Source organism: Manihot esculenta, chromosome 13 (assembly GCF_001659605.2).
Source record: "Manihot esculenta cultivar AM560-2 chromosome 13, M.esculenta_v8, whole genome shotgun sequence".
Lineage (NCBI taxonomy): Eukaryota > Viridiplantae > Streptophyta > Magnoliopsida > Malpighiales > Euphorbiaceae > Manihot > Manihot esculenta.
The window spans coordinates 8,106,986-8,121,542 of record NC_035173.2 but is presented as its reverse complement, the minus strand read 5'-3'; the positions used below and the strand labels follow the sequence as shown (position 1 = coordinate 8,121,542).

Below are 14,557 nucleotides of genomic sequence, written 5' to 3'. Positions count from 1 at the left end.
CAAAAACAAAACTAAAAAAACTATCTACAATCCTCATCATTACAAAAACTAAAATTTAATATAGAATATATATTTTATGATAATATTAATATAATTTTTATATGTTTTCATTTAAAAATTAGAATTAAATATTTTAGAAATATTATTTTTTAATATAAATTATTAATTAAAATATATAAAATTAATGAACATAGTATTATTCAATCAATTAAATTTTAATTGGATTTGAGCATGATTCAAATATTAATAAGTTTAATAATTTTGGATTGGATAATCTTCGCTGAGACTTGATATAGTGTTTATGAAAATATTTTTAAATTTAAATGTTTAAAACACTAAAAAAAATTATTGATTAAATTAATCAAATAAAAGATTTTTAACGAACGTAACATCATTAAATTTTTATATTTTTTTAAAATATTTTTAAATACAAATTATTTTTTTAAATAAATGAACCATAAATATTGATTTTAAATACAAGGACATATTTGTTAATTTTATATAGCTCAAGAATTAAAAATTAAGTTTTCTTTTTTCTTTTTATATGAAGCTATTTTTAAATAAATTACTTATGTCAAAATTAATAAATATTTTATTTGATTTTCATAATTCAATAATTTAATGCATATATTATAACTTTATCTAAGAAAACAGTGCATTTTTTCCAATTTTCTACTTTCAAAATGCAAGTATTAAATTATTGACTTAAAAAAAATTAAAAGACATATTTATTAATTTTAACATAATATAATGATATATTTAATAATTTTAATATAATTTAAAAATGAAAACACTTACTCAAATATAATTTGATCATTCTATATATAATTAAAGAAAAAATAATTAAAAATTATTATGTTTTTTTTTTCAAAATAGGGAGACATATACTAATTTTATCTTAATATTTTTTTTAAGAATAGAATTTATATTTAATAAAGCATTATTTTTTAATTTAATTTAGCCGAATCCTAGATAAAAAAAAAAAAAGAAAATTACTACTTAGTCCTGTCAAATCGTTCGCCAAGGATTCTCATCGAAGCTATTCTCCTTTGAAAGGGTTCTTTGCTACAAGCGCGGAAGAGTTTTAAGTACAAAGACTGGTTTTTGCTTCCTTGTCCATGGAGCCATGGTTATGAATTGGCGAAGCATCTGAATTCTGCGAGCCGGAAGATGAGTATAGTGCCGAAGGAGACAATAGAGGTGATAGCGCAAAGCATTGGTATAAACAATTTAAGTGAAGATGCAGCCCTTTCTCTCGCTCCTGATGTCGAATATCGCATGCGGGAGATCATGCAAGAAGCAATCAAATGTATGCGTCATTCCAAGAGGACTACCTTGACCTCTGATGATGTTGATACTGCTCTCAGCCTCAGAAATGTCGAGGTATTTGAAATGTGTAATCAGCTATTTGAGTGTCATTCTTTCTATTAAGGGTTCTGATATTGGGCTGTTTTTTATGTAGTGGAAGTCATCTTAAATTGCTTCTGGTTCTGGATATTGGGCTGTTTTTTATGTAATGGAAGGGGCTTATTTAAGTTGGATTTCTAATTTCATGTGTGATATTAGAAAAAGGGAAGGGGGGGGGGGGGGGAGAATATTCAACTATTATTGAGAGAAATAACCGTACAAAATTAGGATAGACGCAGAGAATTCATGGGTTTAACTCAATAATTGATTTATCATCGATTGAGAATTGTTATAAAAGTAAAGACACTACCTGTTGGGTGATAGAATAATCTTTCATTTATCAATCACTTAACTATAGTTGTTGTAATCCAACCATCCAAACTGATATTGGGTGACCTATTGGGTGATAGAATAATCTTTCATTTATCAATATTTTCAATGTGGTTCTGTACTTTTCTTCTGCAGCTTTATGTTTTAAATATGAGAATACGGGTTGCTTGTCAAGTAATTTTAAATTTAGGGGTGCTGTCTTAGTTGGGGGCAATATAGTTCTGGCTGAATCATTTATGTATAACTCAATGCCTGTACTAGGGAATGGGATGGATTGATTTGAACAGTAGTATGAATACAACTGCGTGCTGTTTTAGAAATTTCAACTGGCAATTTTGAAACATTTTCTCTTAGATCTTATTCTGTTTAATTTCTTGCATCAGCCAGTATATGGCTTTGCATCAGGTGGTCCTTTGCAGTTCAAAAGAGCCATTGGTCATAGGGATCTGTTTTACATTGATGACAAGGATGTGGATTTTAAAGATGTAAGGAGTTAATGAGTATGCTAACAACCGTAAACTGAAATTATACTACCACTATTTTCATGTCGCAATTTTTTCCGACATATAGGTGATTGAAGCTCCATTACCAAAAGCACCACTTGATACTTCAGTTGTTTGTCACTGGCTAGCTATTGAAGGTGTCCAACCTGCTATACCTGAAAATGCTCCATTGGAAGGTCAGTCTGTTTCCTGTAGACACCACTGTTAGTTTTTATTTGTGTACCCACTACTGATACCGATTATGATATTTTGTAAATGACCATTTATACTTTAGCATGACAGACTCCATACCTGTATTGCCCGTTACCAGCATCTGTGGTTTTTAAAGGAGATGATATTATGATGTGGTCATTAAAGGGTTAATAATGGGGCTAGTAATATCTTCTACATTTGGTGTAAACTTGATCTTACAAATTTTGACATGGAGTGGCTCTTTGAAGGCTCCTACCGATTTGCTAGTGCAATATATGTGTTATATTTGTGGAGTCATAGACTGGATTGACACTATTCTATTTCCTAACTTTTAGAATTCCTTCAAGTAAAACACTATTCTAATGATGATTTGAAGCTGGTTAATGTATATTATTTTAGTTTCCTCCCAATGTTGTCAGAGTTTTGAAGCTAATATTGGGTTGATTGTGCTTTGTCTGTAGTTATTTTGCCTCCTCCTGATGGCAAAAACAATGAACAAAAGGATAAACTTCCAGTTGATATTAAATTGCCAGTGAAACATGTATTATCTAGGGAGTTGCAGGTATAGATATGATATCACTATCTTTTACTATTTTCTATGAGGCAGTTTAATTTATTTCTCACTTTTCTTCTGGCATTTTGCAGCTATACTTTGATAAAATTACAGAGCTTACAGTGAGAAGGTCTGATTCAGCCCTCTTTAAAGAAGCGTTGGCGAGTCTAGCCACTGACTCAGGACTTCATCCATTGGTTCCTTATTTCACGTGCTTCATAGCTGATGAGGTAATGATTTCCTATGTATCATGTGCAAATAGATGTGGACAGCTGCTATTGCCATGTTTCCCTCATTCTTAACTTTGGCTTCTCAAATGATACAGGTTGCTTGTGGTTTAAATGATTATAAACTTCTCTTTGCCTTGATGCGTGTTGTTTGGAGTCTTCTTCAGAACCCTCATATTCACATTGAACCTTATGTAAGTTACCTACCTTTTGTAAACTTAATACTGTGAAATAATCTCCACCTTGAGGTTTATCACCTTCTATGTGATTTTTGGTTCTATAATAGCTTTTTTCCTTCTGGCATATGTAAACATTGATAAAGAACTGAGACTGCCTTTTAAACGGTCCTTCAATGGAGATGGACTTTTGCTATAATTGCTATAGTCCCACTTGGAATGAGATTAGCTGCTACCCATTGAACCGTTTGTTATGAGCAGTATGAGTGAGAAGTTTTCTTTCCAATTTTCTTTGTTCCTGGTGAAGTTTGGGTTAGGAATTTATCCTACAAATTTTCTAAAAGGAGAAATTGCAGCTGTGAAGATATACTTTTTTTTAATGTATATCTGTAATTGACATCTGTAATAAATGACTTCAATTTGCCATTCCTAAATTCTTGCAACTCTGCCACTAGGCAGTGGTTGGATTATCCTTCATATCTGCTATTGAATTACTAATTGAGTTCTAAACAATACATTTGCTTTAGGTGAACAATGTTAGGCTTACATTTAAATTTCACAGTGTTCTTCCCTGAACTATGGAACTTATTACTTGTTAGGCCTTGGTTCCAGTTACATGACTACATTAATCCCTTTGGCTCTTTAGTTCTGGCTTCTCTTGTCTGTTACATGTCAGAGCTGTAATCCCCTTTAAAATAGAGAAATAGGGAGAGAAAATTATATAAGTAGACTGGGTGAGAGTGACCAGGAGGATTAGAGAAGAGGAGAAAGCAGAAATAGAGATTTTGGATGTTTTTCTCTTTATAAGTAAGTTCCTAGTTATACTACTTTGGTTCTTATGACTGCTTCTACAGTTATCATTGACTGGAGATAGGCCTATTCTACTACTGGACTAATCCACTACTACTCTATCCCTTAGCCATAACATTATCCTGTATTAATTAGTACATTACTAGGCAAGCATGCCATTTTCCGCAGCTTCTGGCTACATTTTTGGGCTTCTTCTTCCCCCTTCTGTTGCTTTTATTTTAAACATCACTTTCTGAGGCGTTCAATCACTTCTTCTGCAAGTCAACAATATTTAATGATCTCATAACTATTCAATATATTGACGGAAAAATCCATTTCCAAGCCCCCAAACTTTTTTAATTCTGTTTATTAAACCTCTATTTTACAATTTTGTGTTAGGACTTGTTTAATTGCATAAACAAGGAAATGAAACATTTGTTAACAGAGATTAAGAAACATTAAGAAGAGTTTGCTCCACATTTTTAGTTTTACCATGGAAATTGAGTTGGAGGGGGAGGGTGGGACCATTTCCAAGTTTTGTCTATTGAATGGTGCAATTTTTTTTAGAAGTTTTTTAAATATCTGTTAACTAATTTCTCTTTTCTCTCTCTCTCTCTCTATATATATATTTGTTAATTAAGTCCTCATTATCCTTTATTTTAAAATTTTGTAGGCTTAATAGCACAAAATTTAGTATAGGGGCTCAGTGAACAAGTCTTGAAATGTTCAAGGGAACTTGAAAATGGTTTTTTCCTAAATGTATATACTTAATAGTTTGCATGAAGGTGCAATCTTTGAAATTGAGAGAAAGTTGGATTTCTTCTCAGCTACATCAATTGATGCCATCTGTAGTCACCTGCCTTGTTGCAAAAAGGTTAGGGAATAGATTTGCAGACAACCACTGGGAACTCAGAGACTTCACTGCTAACCTGGTTGCCTCGATCTGCAAAAGGTAAGGCTTCTTAACATTTCTTTCTATTCTGCATGCAACTGAAGTAATTTGGTATTATACTTGGTTGGGACACTATGCATTAATACATATATTGTGTGTGAGCACTGGCCATCATCTTCCTTCCCTGTTCACATCTGTTTCTGGTCTTCCTGTGCCTCTTCATTTTTTCCCTCATAACCAATCTAAGCGAGCATTAGTAATTGAATGTGATTTATAAGAAAAAACTGTTGATGTTGGTGGATGCTGAATTAAATCTAAATTCCTGTGCAGTTCTAAAATTTAAACAGTGTTTGGGATCTGAGATTTATGGACTGGTCTAGCTTTTCATTGTGAACTAGTCTGCTTTATTTCTCATATTTGGAATTTTCTTAAATTCTGTTGCAGATTTGGGCATGTTTATAGCAGTCTCCAGACCCGTTTGACAAAAACTTTGGTCAACGCACTTTTGGACCCAAAACGGTCACTGACTCAGCACTATGGTGCAATTCAAGGACTGGCAGCTCTAGGACCCAATGTGGTATTTTCTTATCTCACAATCTAGAAGTAAAATTGTTGAATGCTGTTAAACAGTTGGTGGAAATTTATGTCCGTAGGTTCCTTAGAACAAATAACCTATAGAAATTACTATGCATACTATCAAATCATAAAATAAAGAAGAAATGTGAAGTGTGATGTCAGAATTGCGATTAATGGTGAAGAGCAGTCCACCTTTTGTTCTTGGTAAAGGTATAGATAGCTTTATTGTTCTAATGATAATTGGTATTTGTAATGGGGATGAGTGCAAAAATCATATTACACATGCTAATTGCTGATGGATATATTTGGACGTGCCCGGCATTATGGATTTTTTCTTTTTTTATTTATGTGGGACACTGAGGTTTGGAATTCAAAGTATTTGGTAATATTTTATCATAGATCCTGTAAGACTAAGAGATTATGTTCGATTTAAATTTTTCATGCAGCAAAGAACCAAGAGGTTTATATTTTCAGTCAAAAAGAAGTTTAATGGATGATGTTTCAGGCTCATTGCTCAGTTTCAACTGTTGCAGTTCTCAGGACACATGTTTAAATAATTAAATTGAAAGGGATGCTGGAAAGGTTTCTGCCATGTTCGTATTCTGCTTTGTTACTTTGCAACCAAGGAAAATTAGGATATACTTTGCTGCAAAATCAAACAAAAGTGGTTTACTGGCTAGCATCAAGCAATTATTTTGTGATAAACCATTTAAATGTGTCATCTCTAAATGTGCTTTATCCTCATGACTGCATGTGTTTTTCCTCCATATAATTCAGAGTAGAACCCCATCCACTGTCATCATGATTTTGTGACATGGATTTCTGGTTGAGGAAGTTGACTTTGATGCTTATTAATTTCCCCATGAATTTTTAGCTTTAATGTAAATTTTTAAATCGTTTTAACTAATTTGATTAGGAAATTGAATAACTCATAATATTCTTTTTTGAAGTCTTTTAGTTTGTTGCCCTTTCAAAACTGTGGTAATCATTAAACTACTTCTTTTCATCAAGGAATTTGATTCATTAATGATTATCACTTTACAAGCAGGTTCGCCTTCTTATACTGCCAAACCTTGAGCCTTATCTCCAAGTTCTTGAACCAGAGATGCTGCTTGAGAAGCAAAGGAACGAGATGAAGAGGTATGAAGCTTGGCGTGTTTATGGAGCGTTATTGGTAAGTATTTTTCTTTTAGAAACATGATGCATGTCCAGTGTGAGAAGTCTTAAGATGGCTGTGTAAAGGGTGTAACTGGCCTTTCTTTTTATTTTCCAGCATGCAGCAGGACAGTGCATATATGACCGGCTTAAGATTTTCCCACCTTTGCCATCACCTCCAGCACACACAGTGTGGAGGAGCAATGGAAAAGTTGTTACAGGTTCAAGTAAGTCTTACAAACTTTGCTTTGTGATTGAAATTGACATTTTCATACTACAGTTTATGTGGTTCACATGCTTATATTGTTACAGTTCTCTGTCAACTAAAATTGCATTTTTATGTTTCTAATTTCAGTAGTCACTGTGGTTCCAAATATATCGATCTTGTTTCTTTGCTTATAGTTTTATATCAACCCCCATCGTGCATTCTTTATACACACAGACGTAACATACAATTCTCTTCCCTCCCTCTCTCATCCCTTTCCTCTCTCCTTCCCTTTTCTTTGGGCAGCAGAAGATGGGGAAAAAGGGAGGTGGGGTTTAGGGCGAGGAATTGGCATTCCTTAGTACATAACAGAGCATCTTCAATGCATTCATGTGAAAATTGGCATTGTTGGTAATGAAATGAACTGGAGATGTCCTTGCATAGGTTATGCTTGAATATTGCTTATTACCTTGTAGTAGATGTTTCCTAAGAGGATGTTTCAGAAACATTTGGCTGAAATTGTTATTTTTTATGAAGGCAAACTTCGACCTTGGAAATTATTTAACTAGTGCTGGCAAGCTCACAGTAGCACTGGGCAGTTATTTATTAAGAAAACTTGCATTTTTTGTAACATTTAGTTTGTAAACTTGTTCTTAAGAAATGCAAAAAATTGTTCCGTTTCAACTTCCTAGAATGTAAAATTGAAAATTATGGTAATATACTTAATTTCTCAAACAAATTTATTTTTTAAGAAAGTATTTAAATGTCATAATTAGGTAATTCTTTTGCAATTCTACTTAAAAAACTTGAACTTATTGGCCCCTCTTCCTTTCCTAGCCAGTTACTTCGTTGGATTTCAGGAGGCTAATTGGTTGTTGAGAAGTTCAAATTCCCTTTATTATGCTTCCTTTTGTACCAGACACAAGTATTCAGCATATCTGAGGAACTCAAACTTTCTGTGCCATTCCTTGCTAAATAAACAAGGCACTAATTTCTTCTCTGCCTTTGAAAATCCAGATAAACGCAAGGCAAGCACTGAGCACTTGGAACAACCGCCGGCAAAGAAGATAGCAACTGATGGGCCAGTTATGGCATCATCATCACCATCTCATATGCAAGGGGAAGCTATTGCTCCAGCTCCTTCAAATGATTCTAATGTGGGTCCATCCGCATCTTCTGAACATATGCCAAACAATGACTTGGATGGCAAAGTTGAAAGAGGGAAGGGAGATCGTCGATCAATAAAGACGTCGGCCATCCTCAATCAGGTATGGAAGGATGATTTGAAATCTGGGCATATCCTGGCATCACTGTTTGAGCTGTTTGGTCAAGATATTCTATCCTTCATTCCAGCCCCTGAGATGTCATTATTCTTGTGATTAATTCTGAAAATCTATTGCATGCAAGATGCAGTCCAGATGGAATCATGTTTATTTAGAAGACGAGTTCAATCTCCATGAAATGTTTATAGAGGATTTTACATTTGTAGATTTTTTTTTTAAAAAAAATTCTGAAAATCATGTTTATTTAGAAGATGAAATCCTCAATGTAAGATGGTCGACCAAATGTATAATTTTCCCATGAACTTTATTTTTATTATCTTTTTAGTCTTTCAGTCTTAAAATTGTGGAATAACCTTTTATAACTGGAGCGTAATATTCACTTACCTTTTAACATTCTATGTTATAAAAATTAAGTTATCATAGAGATGGAAGTTGAAGTATGATCTATACTCGCTCTCACATCATTGACATTAAAAAGGCTGAAGGGGTAAATGTATGATGAATATAAAAAAATAAAACCCATTTGTCTTTTCTTCTTTTTTTTTTTAAAAAATAAAAAATAAAAAAACCTAAATTTACTAGAACAATATCTCTTTATTTGTAAGAAATTTGGTGGCCTCAATTACAGAACAATTTTCGATGGTAAACATTCTTTAAGATTGGCATGTACGGAAAAAAGAATATTGAAGACAACAAGGAGAACTAGAATTAGACGAAAGCACAGAAAAGAAAATAGATAATGGAGTTGCAGTGCAAATAGCAAGCAGAGCATTGCAAAAATTTTAAGCAGCAGCAGAAGCAGAAGCAGACTCCCTCTCCACAGCCTTCTTCAAGAGACTGTCTTCTTCCAACACCATCTGAACAGGCAAGAAACCCAACCCATTAGCCATGGCCAGCATCATCTGCTTCGTCTCTTCCTTGAACTCCTCCAAATCTACTCTCCCACTCAAGTCATGATCAAACTGCTCGAACAGAGAACCGTACACTCGAGCCAGCTCTTCTGGGTCTGTCTTCACATCTATTCCAAAATGAGTCTCGAAAACCCTCAGACTCTGCAACTCCTTCAACATTTCTGCATAGGAAAGAAGACCATCTTGGTCTGTATCAAGGTCATCAAAACGGTCACGTACTGATACAGTGAACGCTTCTTCGTCCTCCACGAAGTTCACAATGGTGGCACCGTCCAAAACTTCCACACTCATCTTCCTTCTCTCTTTCTTTAAATGGGTAGAACCAGGGGATTTAAGCTAAGAATCAAAAGCTTTTGAAGATAAGAAATTTGAATTTGATATTGATGATGAATCAGAAGGTGGGTTCGTGTTTATATATAGAGAGAGACAGAGGGAGAGAAGCTGCAATGAAGCTTAGAGAAATGAAGGTGGCGAATGAGTATGCATGGAAGAACATGGGCACCTGGTTCCAAAATCCATTGACTATTGCCAGCTGACTTGCTACATCTTTAAAAATTTTCCAAATCTAAATGCTTCTTAGATCTTCACCCACTGTAACTCTTTACTATGTAACTAGATTAAGATGGGTTTTCATCTTATAACATAAAATATTATATTTTTAATAGGGAATAGGGAGAATCGAGTGGTATACTTCATTCATTTGGTCTTAATCCAATGTGAAAGCCACTGGTTCCCTTGCGGAACTTCCAGTGGGCTCAGTCAAAAGAACTTCACTGGCTAACCCATCAATCTTGACTTTTTGTTTTTTTTTTTTTTTTTTTCAATTATTTTTCTATCAGCGTCTTAAATTTTATTATTGTTATTCGACAATGTCTAAATTTGTTTAATTTTAAAATTTGTAATTTAATAATTTATTTAAAATATAATTTAAAAAATTATTTTTATATTTAAAAATGTTAATAATTGAATTCTGAACAAAAGTTGTGCCAAATAAGTATAGTCTATCCCTAACCTATCTAATAGAAACAGTCTCATCTACATATCCTGCATTATACATTTATCGGAAACTGATGTATGGTAAATTTATATATATATACACATATAAAAAGTTCATTTTAAAATAAATTATAAAAAGATTAATATATATACGTATAAAAATTGATTTTAAAATAAGCTATAAAAAAATAATAAATGTTATATTTAAGTTTAGATAATTATGTCAAATTACACTTTTAAATTTATATATTTATGTTAAATGAGGCACATAATATATTTTATTTTTATTTTTATATTTAATAATGTTACTAATTAATATATTCATAATAAATGAAGTATTGAGAAATAAGGTTGGTGATATTAAAATTCTTTTTTGGGTTTAGTGTTTATTGAGAAAAGAAAATATGGCGCTCACAATTTGTAGCCCCTCTATCTATAATCTGAACCTCCTTGCTCCTGTTCTTCATGCTAAAAATAAGAATAAAAAGGTCTTACAAGCAAAGTCTGTGGCATTGGCAAACTCAGTCTCACATGTAGGTATAGTAGGAGCTTTGCCCTTCATCAGCGTCATCATTTCCTGCTGAAACATAGCAGAAAAGTTAACACTCCAATCTTCATTCTTACCTTGTGATGTATTAGTAAGAATAAGCTTGGATAATCAGAACTATATAGATACAGTGGATCATGAACCTGATCTGCTCCTCAAATCTCCAACTGATAAGCCCTTATACTAGAACCTTCCATTGAAGGAGCAAAGAGCATTATGGGCTTGTGGGACTCTAATACCATATACAAAGTAGAGTTCTTGAAAGAAAATTGTATGGTGCTTTATTAATAAAGCACGATGTGTTTATACAAAGCTATGAGGAAGACATCCATGCTGATGATCTGAGGTCCAGAAAATAGGGTTTTACAATGGGTTCTGTAAAACTGGAAAAACTTAGACCTAGAAGAGGGTATTTCTCCATTTATATGTTTTCTTTTGTCTGCTAGTGACGCATTAACAGAACGAGTATCATTGGACCACCTGTCCCTGCTGCGTTGATACGGACGTACGAGGAAATCAGATCTCTGTCCCATGCACAACGGCCCCTGATTCTCCCCGGGCGCGCATGCGGATGGTCCCACAAGGCGAAGGGGCTGAACTTTTTCTTGGTTCTGAGCTGGGCCGGAGGATGAGGTTAAGACTAGGCCCAGAGGGAATCTGTTTGTTGGGCTAGAGAAGCGAGGCCGGCCTGCTTGAAGAAACAGACTAGAGCCCGGTCTTTGGAGGAGGCTTAGTAGCTTTCGGGCCATGAGCTGCCCTAGTGGGCCTGGCCCTAGACTGGAGTACGATCTCGCGGCGGAATGGGCCAGGTCTGGCTCTTGGAGAAGATCTGGAAGCCTTCATATCGTGGGCTGTCTTCATGGGCTGTCCCTTAGACAGGGGTGAAGGAACCCAGCGGTCATCAATTGCCCCTTTATCTTCTCGTCAGTTATTGCCCGACTGACGAGGGGGTAAACATCGTGAGAAATAATGACCGCGCCGCTCCAGGATAAAACTGTTCAGAACCACTTTTCGTCTCATTACTGTTTCACATTTTGAATTCTCTCTGTCTTCTCGGAAAACTTGCTCTCTTCTGCTCTTTGTTCTCCTTCGCCTTCTTCTGCTTATCCATCTTTACTGTGTTTCAGGTACGCTTTCTTATTCCTCCATGGAAGGTCCTAAACTTCCCGAAGTTTTTGATCTTAAATCATGCATCACTACTTCTTCCATAACTAAGTTCATTTCTCGGAAGTATTTAGATACTCCGCTTTATTTTATTCGAGCTCCCCTCCAGAATGAAAGGATAGGTCTTCCAAATCCTTCCCCTCCTAGTTTGATAGATCCCCAAAAGGGTCGTAATATAGTCTTTTTCCTTAAGTAACGGGACCTCGGCCTGACTTTTCCGTTTACCCCTTTCTTCGTCGAGGTTTTTCAATACTTCGGGATAACCCCTCGGATGCTGTCTCCGAATTCCATTTTGTTCATGTGTTGCTTTGAATCTATCTGCTTGAGCTGGGGTTTTACGCCCACGGTGTGTCTATTCGTTACTTTCTTCCGTCTTGTTAAGGCGATCCAGAATTTTTACTACTTTCCCCCCCGTGGAGGGCTGTCTCTCTTCATGGGCTACAAGGACTCAATAAAGGGCTGGGTAGAGAGTTTCCTTGTGGCAGAGTTGAAGAAAGAGACCGACCTGTCGTGGGGAGTGGGGCTCGACTGGGAGGATGTTCCCCTGGGCTGTAATGACCTGCCCCAGCTGAGCCTTGCCGAGCAGGTGGGGTTCCTCCGACTGACTTCTGTCGACAAGAAGTATGACGTCGAGAAGTGTATGTTTGCGTCTAACCTTAGGGATATCTGAGACGCGGGTATTGCTCTTGGTCTAGCAGTTCTTTTTTTCTTTGTGACTGGTACTGGAAAGTATGCTAACCTTTTCTGGTTTTGTGTTTTTTCCAGCTTCTGACGCCAAGATGGATCAAATCAAGCCCCCAAAGAACTTAGTTTTATCCCGGGAGAGCATGAATGCCGCGTTGGATGCCCTCCGAGCTGGACGTCGTGTGTCTGAAGCCACTGAAGAGGTGGCTCAGGTTATTTCCTCCAGGACGGTTAGCCGTCCTCCTGCCAAAGCTTCCTCTCGAGCCCCTAAAACGAGCTCCCGCGGTGCCAAATCCTCTCGGCCATCTAGCCGTGGCGGGTCGATCTCGGTCCCTAAACCTACTTTGGAGTCCAGGTCCAATCAAGCTTCTATAGAGGAGGTAAGGGAAGCTCCTCGAATCACTATGAAGTAGGCAGAAGATATTGAGCAAGTGAGGTTGGATCCTACTCTTCCTTCCGAGAAGGTGCCAGGGGGGAGGTTTGAGTCCCCCATTGTTGAAGAGGAAGCTCCAGAGATAGGATGGAGGTTACTCTTGTGGAGAAAGATGTCCCGGCGGCCTATACTGGGAATGCCCCTGCTCCTGTGGAGATTGGATCTGAATCTGTTGACGAAGGCGTCATAGAGAAAACTGGGGACAAGCGTCCAGCCCTTCCTGAAATATCTGTCCCAGCTCCCGCTCGGAAGAAATCCAGGGCTTCCGCGGGATCGGCTCTAGCCCTCCCTCCTACTGGGAAGGAGAAGGGTGTTCCCATGGTACCTCTATTGTCTGCCCCAGACAACGACATTCTGAATGCGGAGGACATCACCCACCAATCTCCGACTAGTGTGGTTGCCGAAATCATCAAAGAGCGGATGTTTGGTGGCATCACAGAGGCTTCAGACCCCCGCTTGCTTGCCCTCACTGGTCTTCTAGCCAGTTCCATTAAGGAGCAGGCAGCGTTCCGGTCTCGACCTCGGGGGGAGCTCGGAGATATAATTAGGGAGATGCTCTTGATGGTAAGTCATCTTTTGGTTTCTTTTTTGGCTTTCTTTATTTCTTTCTTCTAATGGTTGTCTTTTTGTACTAGGTGACAGGCCTCTTCATGGAGGTGGATGCTCGCGACCACTCTCTCCGGGAGTCCGTGAATCGCCAGATTGAGGAGGCGCGTCTGGAGGAGAACTTGTCTGCCACCAGTGACGCCAGAGGCAATCTTGCGGCTACTCGAGAGAACTCCGAATCCCTCCAAGTCGAGCTACATACAGCTTTGGAGGCCCTCAAGAGGGCTGATGGGAGGGCGGCTGAGGCGCAGGAACATGCTAAATCCCTGGAAGCGAAGTTGTCTCGCACACGAGGGGTTCTTAAGGAATCTGACGAGAGGGCAGCTGCAGCTGAGGTCCGCTGTGAAGAAGTGTTGAAGCAGTTGTCCTCCATGATGGGGACCCTTCGTGAGAGGGATGAGGCTATAAGTCAGAGGGACGAGATCCATCGTCAGTATGAGGCCCTAAAGGCTGATTTCGAAGGAATTCAAGCTCATCTTGATAAGGTGAGGATTCAAAAGGAAGGGGCTCTAGCTCGGGTGGAAGTTCTCGAGCAGGAGCTGAGCAGGAGTTCTGATCGTATCAGAGACCTGGCTTCATTGGCGGAGGATTCCAAACTTCATAATCAAAAGCTCAGCCATGAGGTCAGGGCTTTGGAGCATAAATGTTCAGCCCTGCTCGAGGAGGCCAGGCATGCTGAGGACAGAATCCAGTTGGAGTGTGAGAGGCGTTTGATGGAGTATAAGGATTCGGCTGAGCTAAAGAGGGAGATTGAACAGGCCTGTGAAGCTCATCTCCAAGATTACAAGGATTCTTCTGAGCTGAAAGCAAGCATAGCTGAGGCCTGCCAGTCACAACTTGCGGAGTATAAAGCCTATGATGAGATGAAGACTGCTATTTGGCAAAAAGGCTTCCGCATGTTCATGTCTAGCTTCAATCGGGGTTTAAG

General features: G+C 37.3%; 2 protein-coding genes across 5 annotated transcripts; one reads left to right on the top strand and one right to left on the bottom strand.

The window, feature by feature from the left end:
• The first annotated feature begins 1,006 nt into the window (after positions 1 to 1,006).
• LOC110629177 (transcription initiation factor TFIID subunit 6) lies at positions 1,007 to 8,498 on the top strand. 4 transcript variants are annotated; one of them, XM_043949828.1, is made up of 11 exons: positions 1,007 to 1,383; positions 2,121 to 2,222; positions 2,308 to 2,416; positions 2,894 to 2,994; positions 3,078 to 3,215; positions 3,311 to 3,406; positions 5,005 to 5,129; positions 5,514 to 5,646; positions 6,694 to 6,819; positions 6,919 to 7,021; positions 8,023 to 8,498. In XM_043949828.1, the coding sequence occupies exons 1-11, from the start codon at positions 1,171 to 1,173 to the stop codon at positions 8,382 to 8,384; spliced, it is 1,608 nt and encodes a 535-aa protein (XP_043805763.1). In that variant the 5' UTR covers positions 1,007 to 1,170; the 3' UTR covers positions 8,385 to 8,498. The 4 variants fall into 4 exon arrangements, with proteins under 4 accessions (XP_043805763.1, XP_043805761.1, XP_043805762.1 ...); XM_043949826.1 differs by having other exon boundaries at positions 6,919 to 7,027; XM_043949827.1 differs by having other exon boundaries at positions 6,691 to 6,819.
• A 312-nt stretch (positions 8,499 to 8,810) lies between these two features.
• LOC110630544 lies at positions 8,811 to 9,866 on the bottom strand. Its single transcript, XM_021778081.2, has one exon. It carries the CDS (start codon positions 9,488 to 9,490, stop codon positions 9,071 to 9,073), a length of 420 nt encoding a protein of 139 aa, XP_021633773.1. The 5' UTR covers positions 9,491 to 9,866; the 3' UTR covers positions 8,811 to 9,070.
• Positions 9,867 to 14,557: the final 4,691 nt, after the last annotated feature.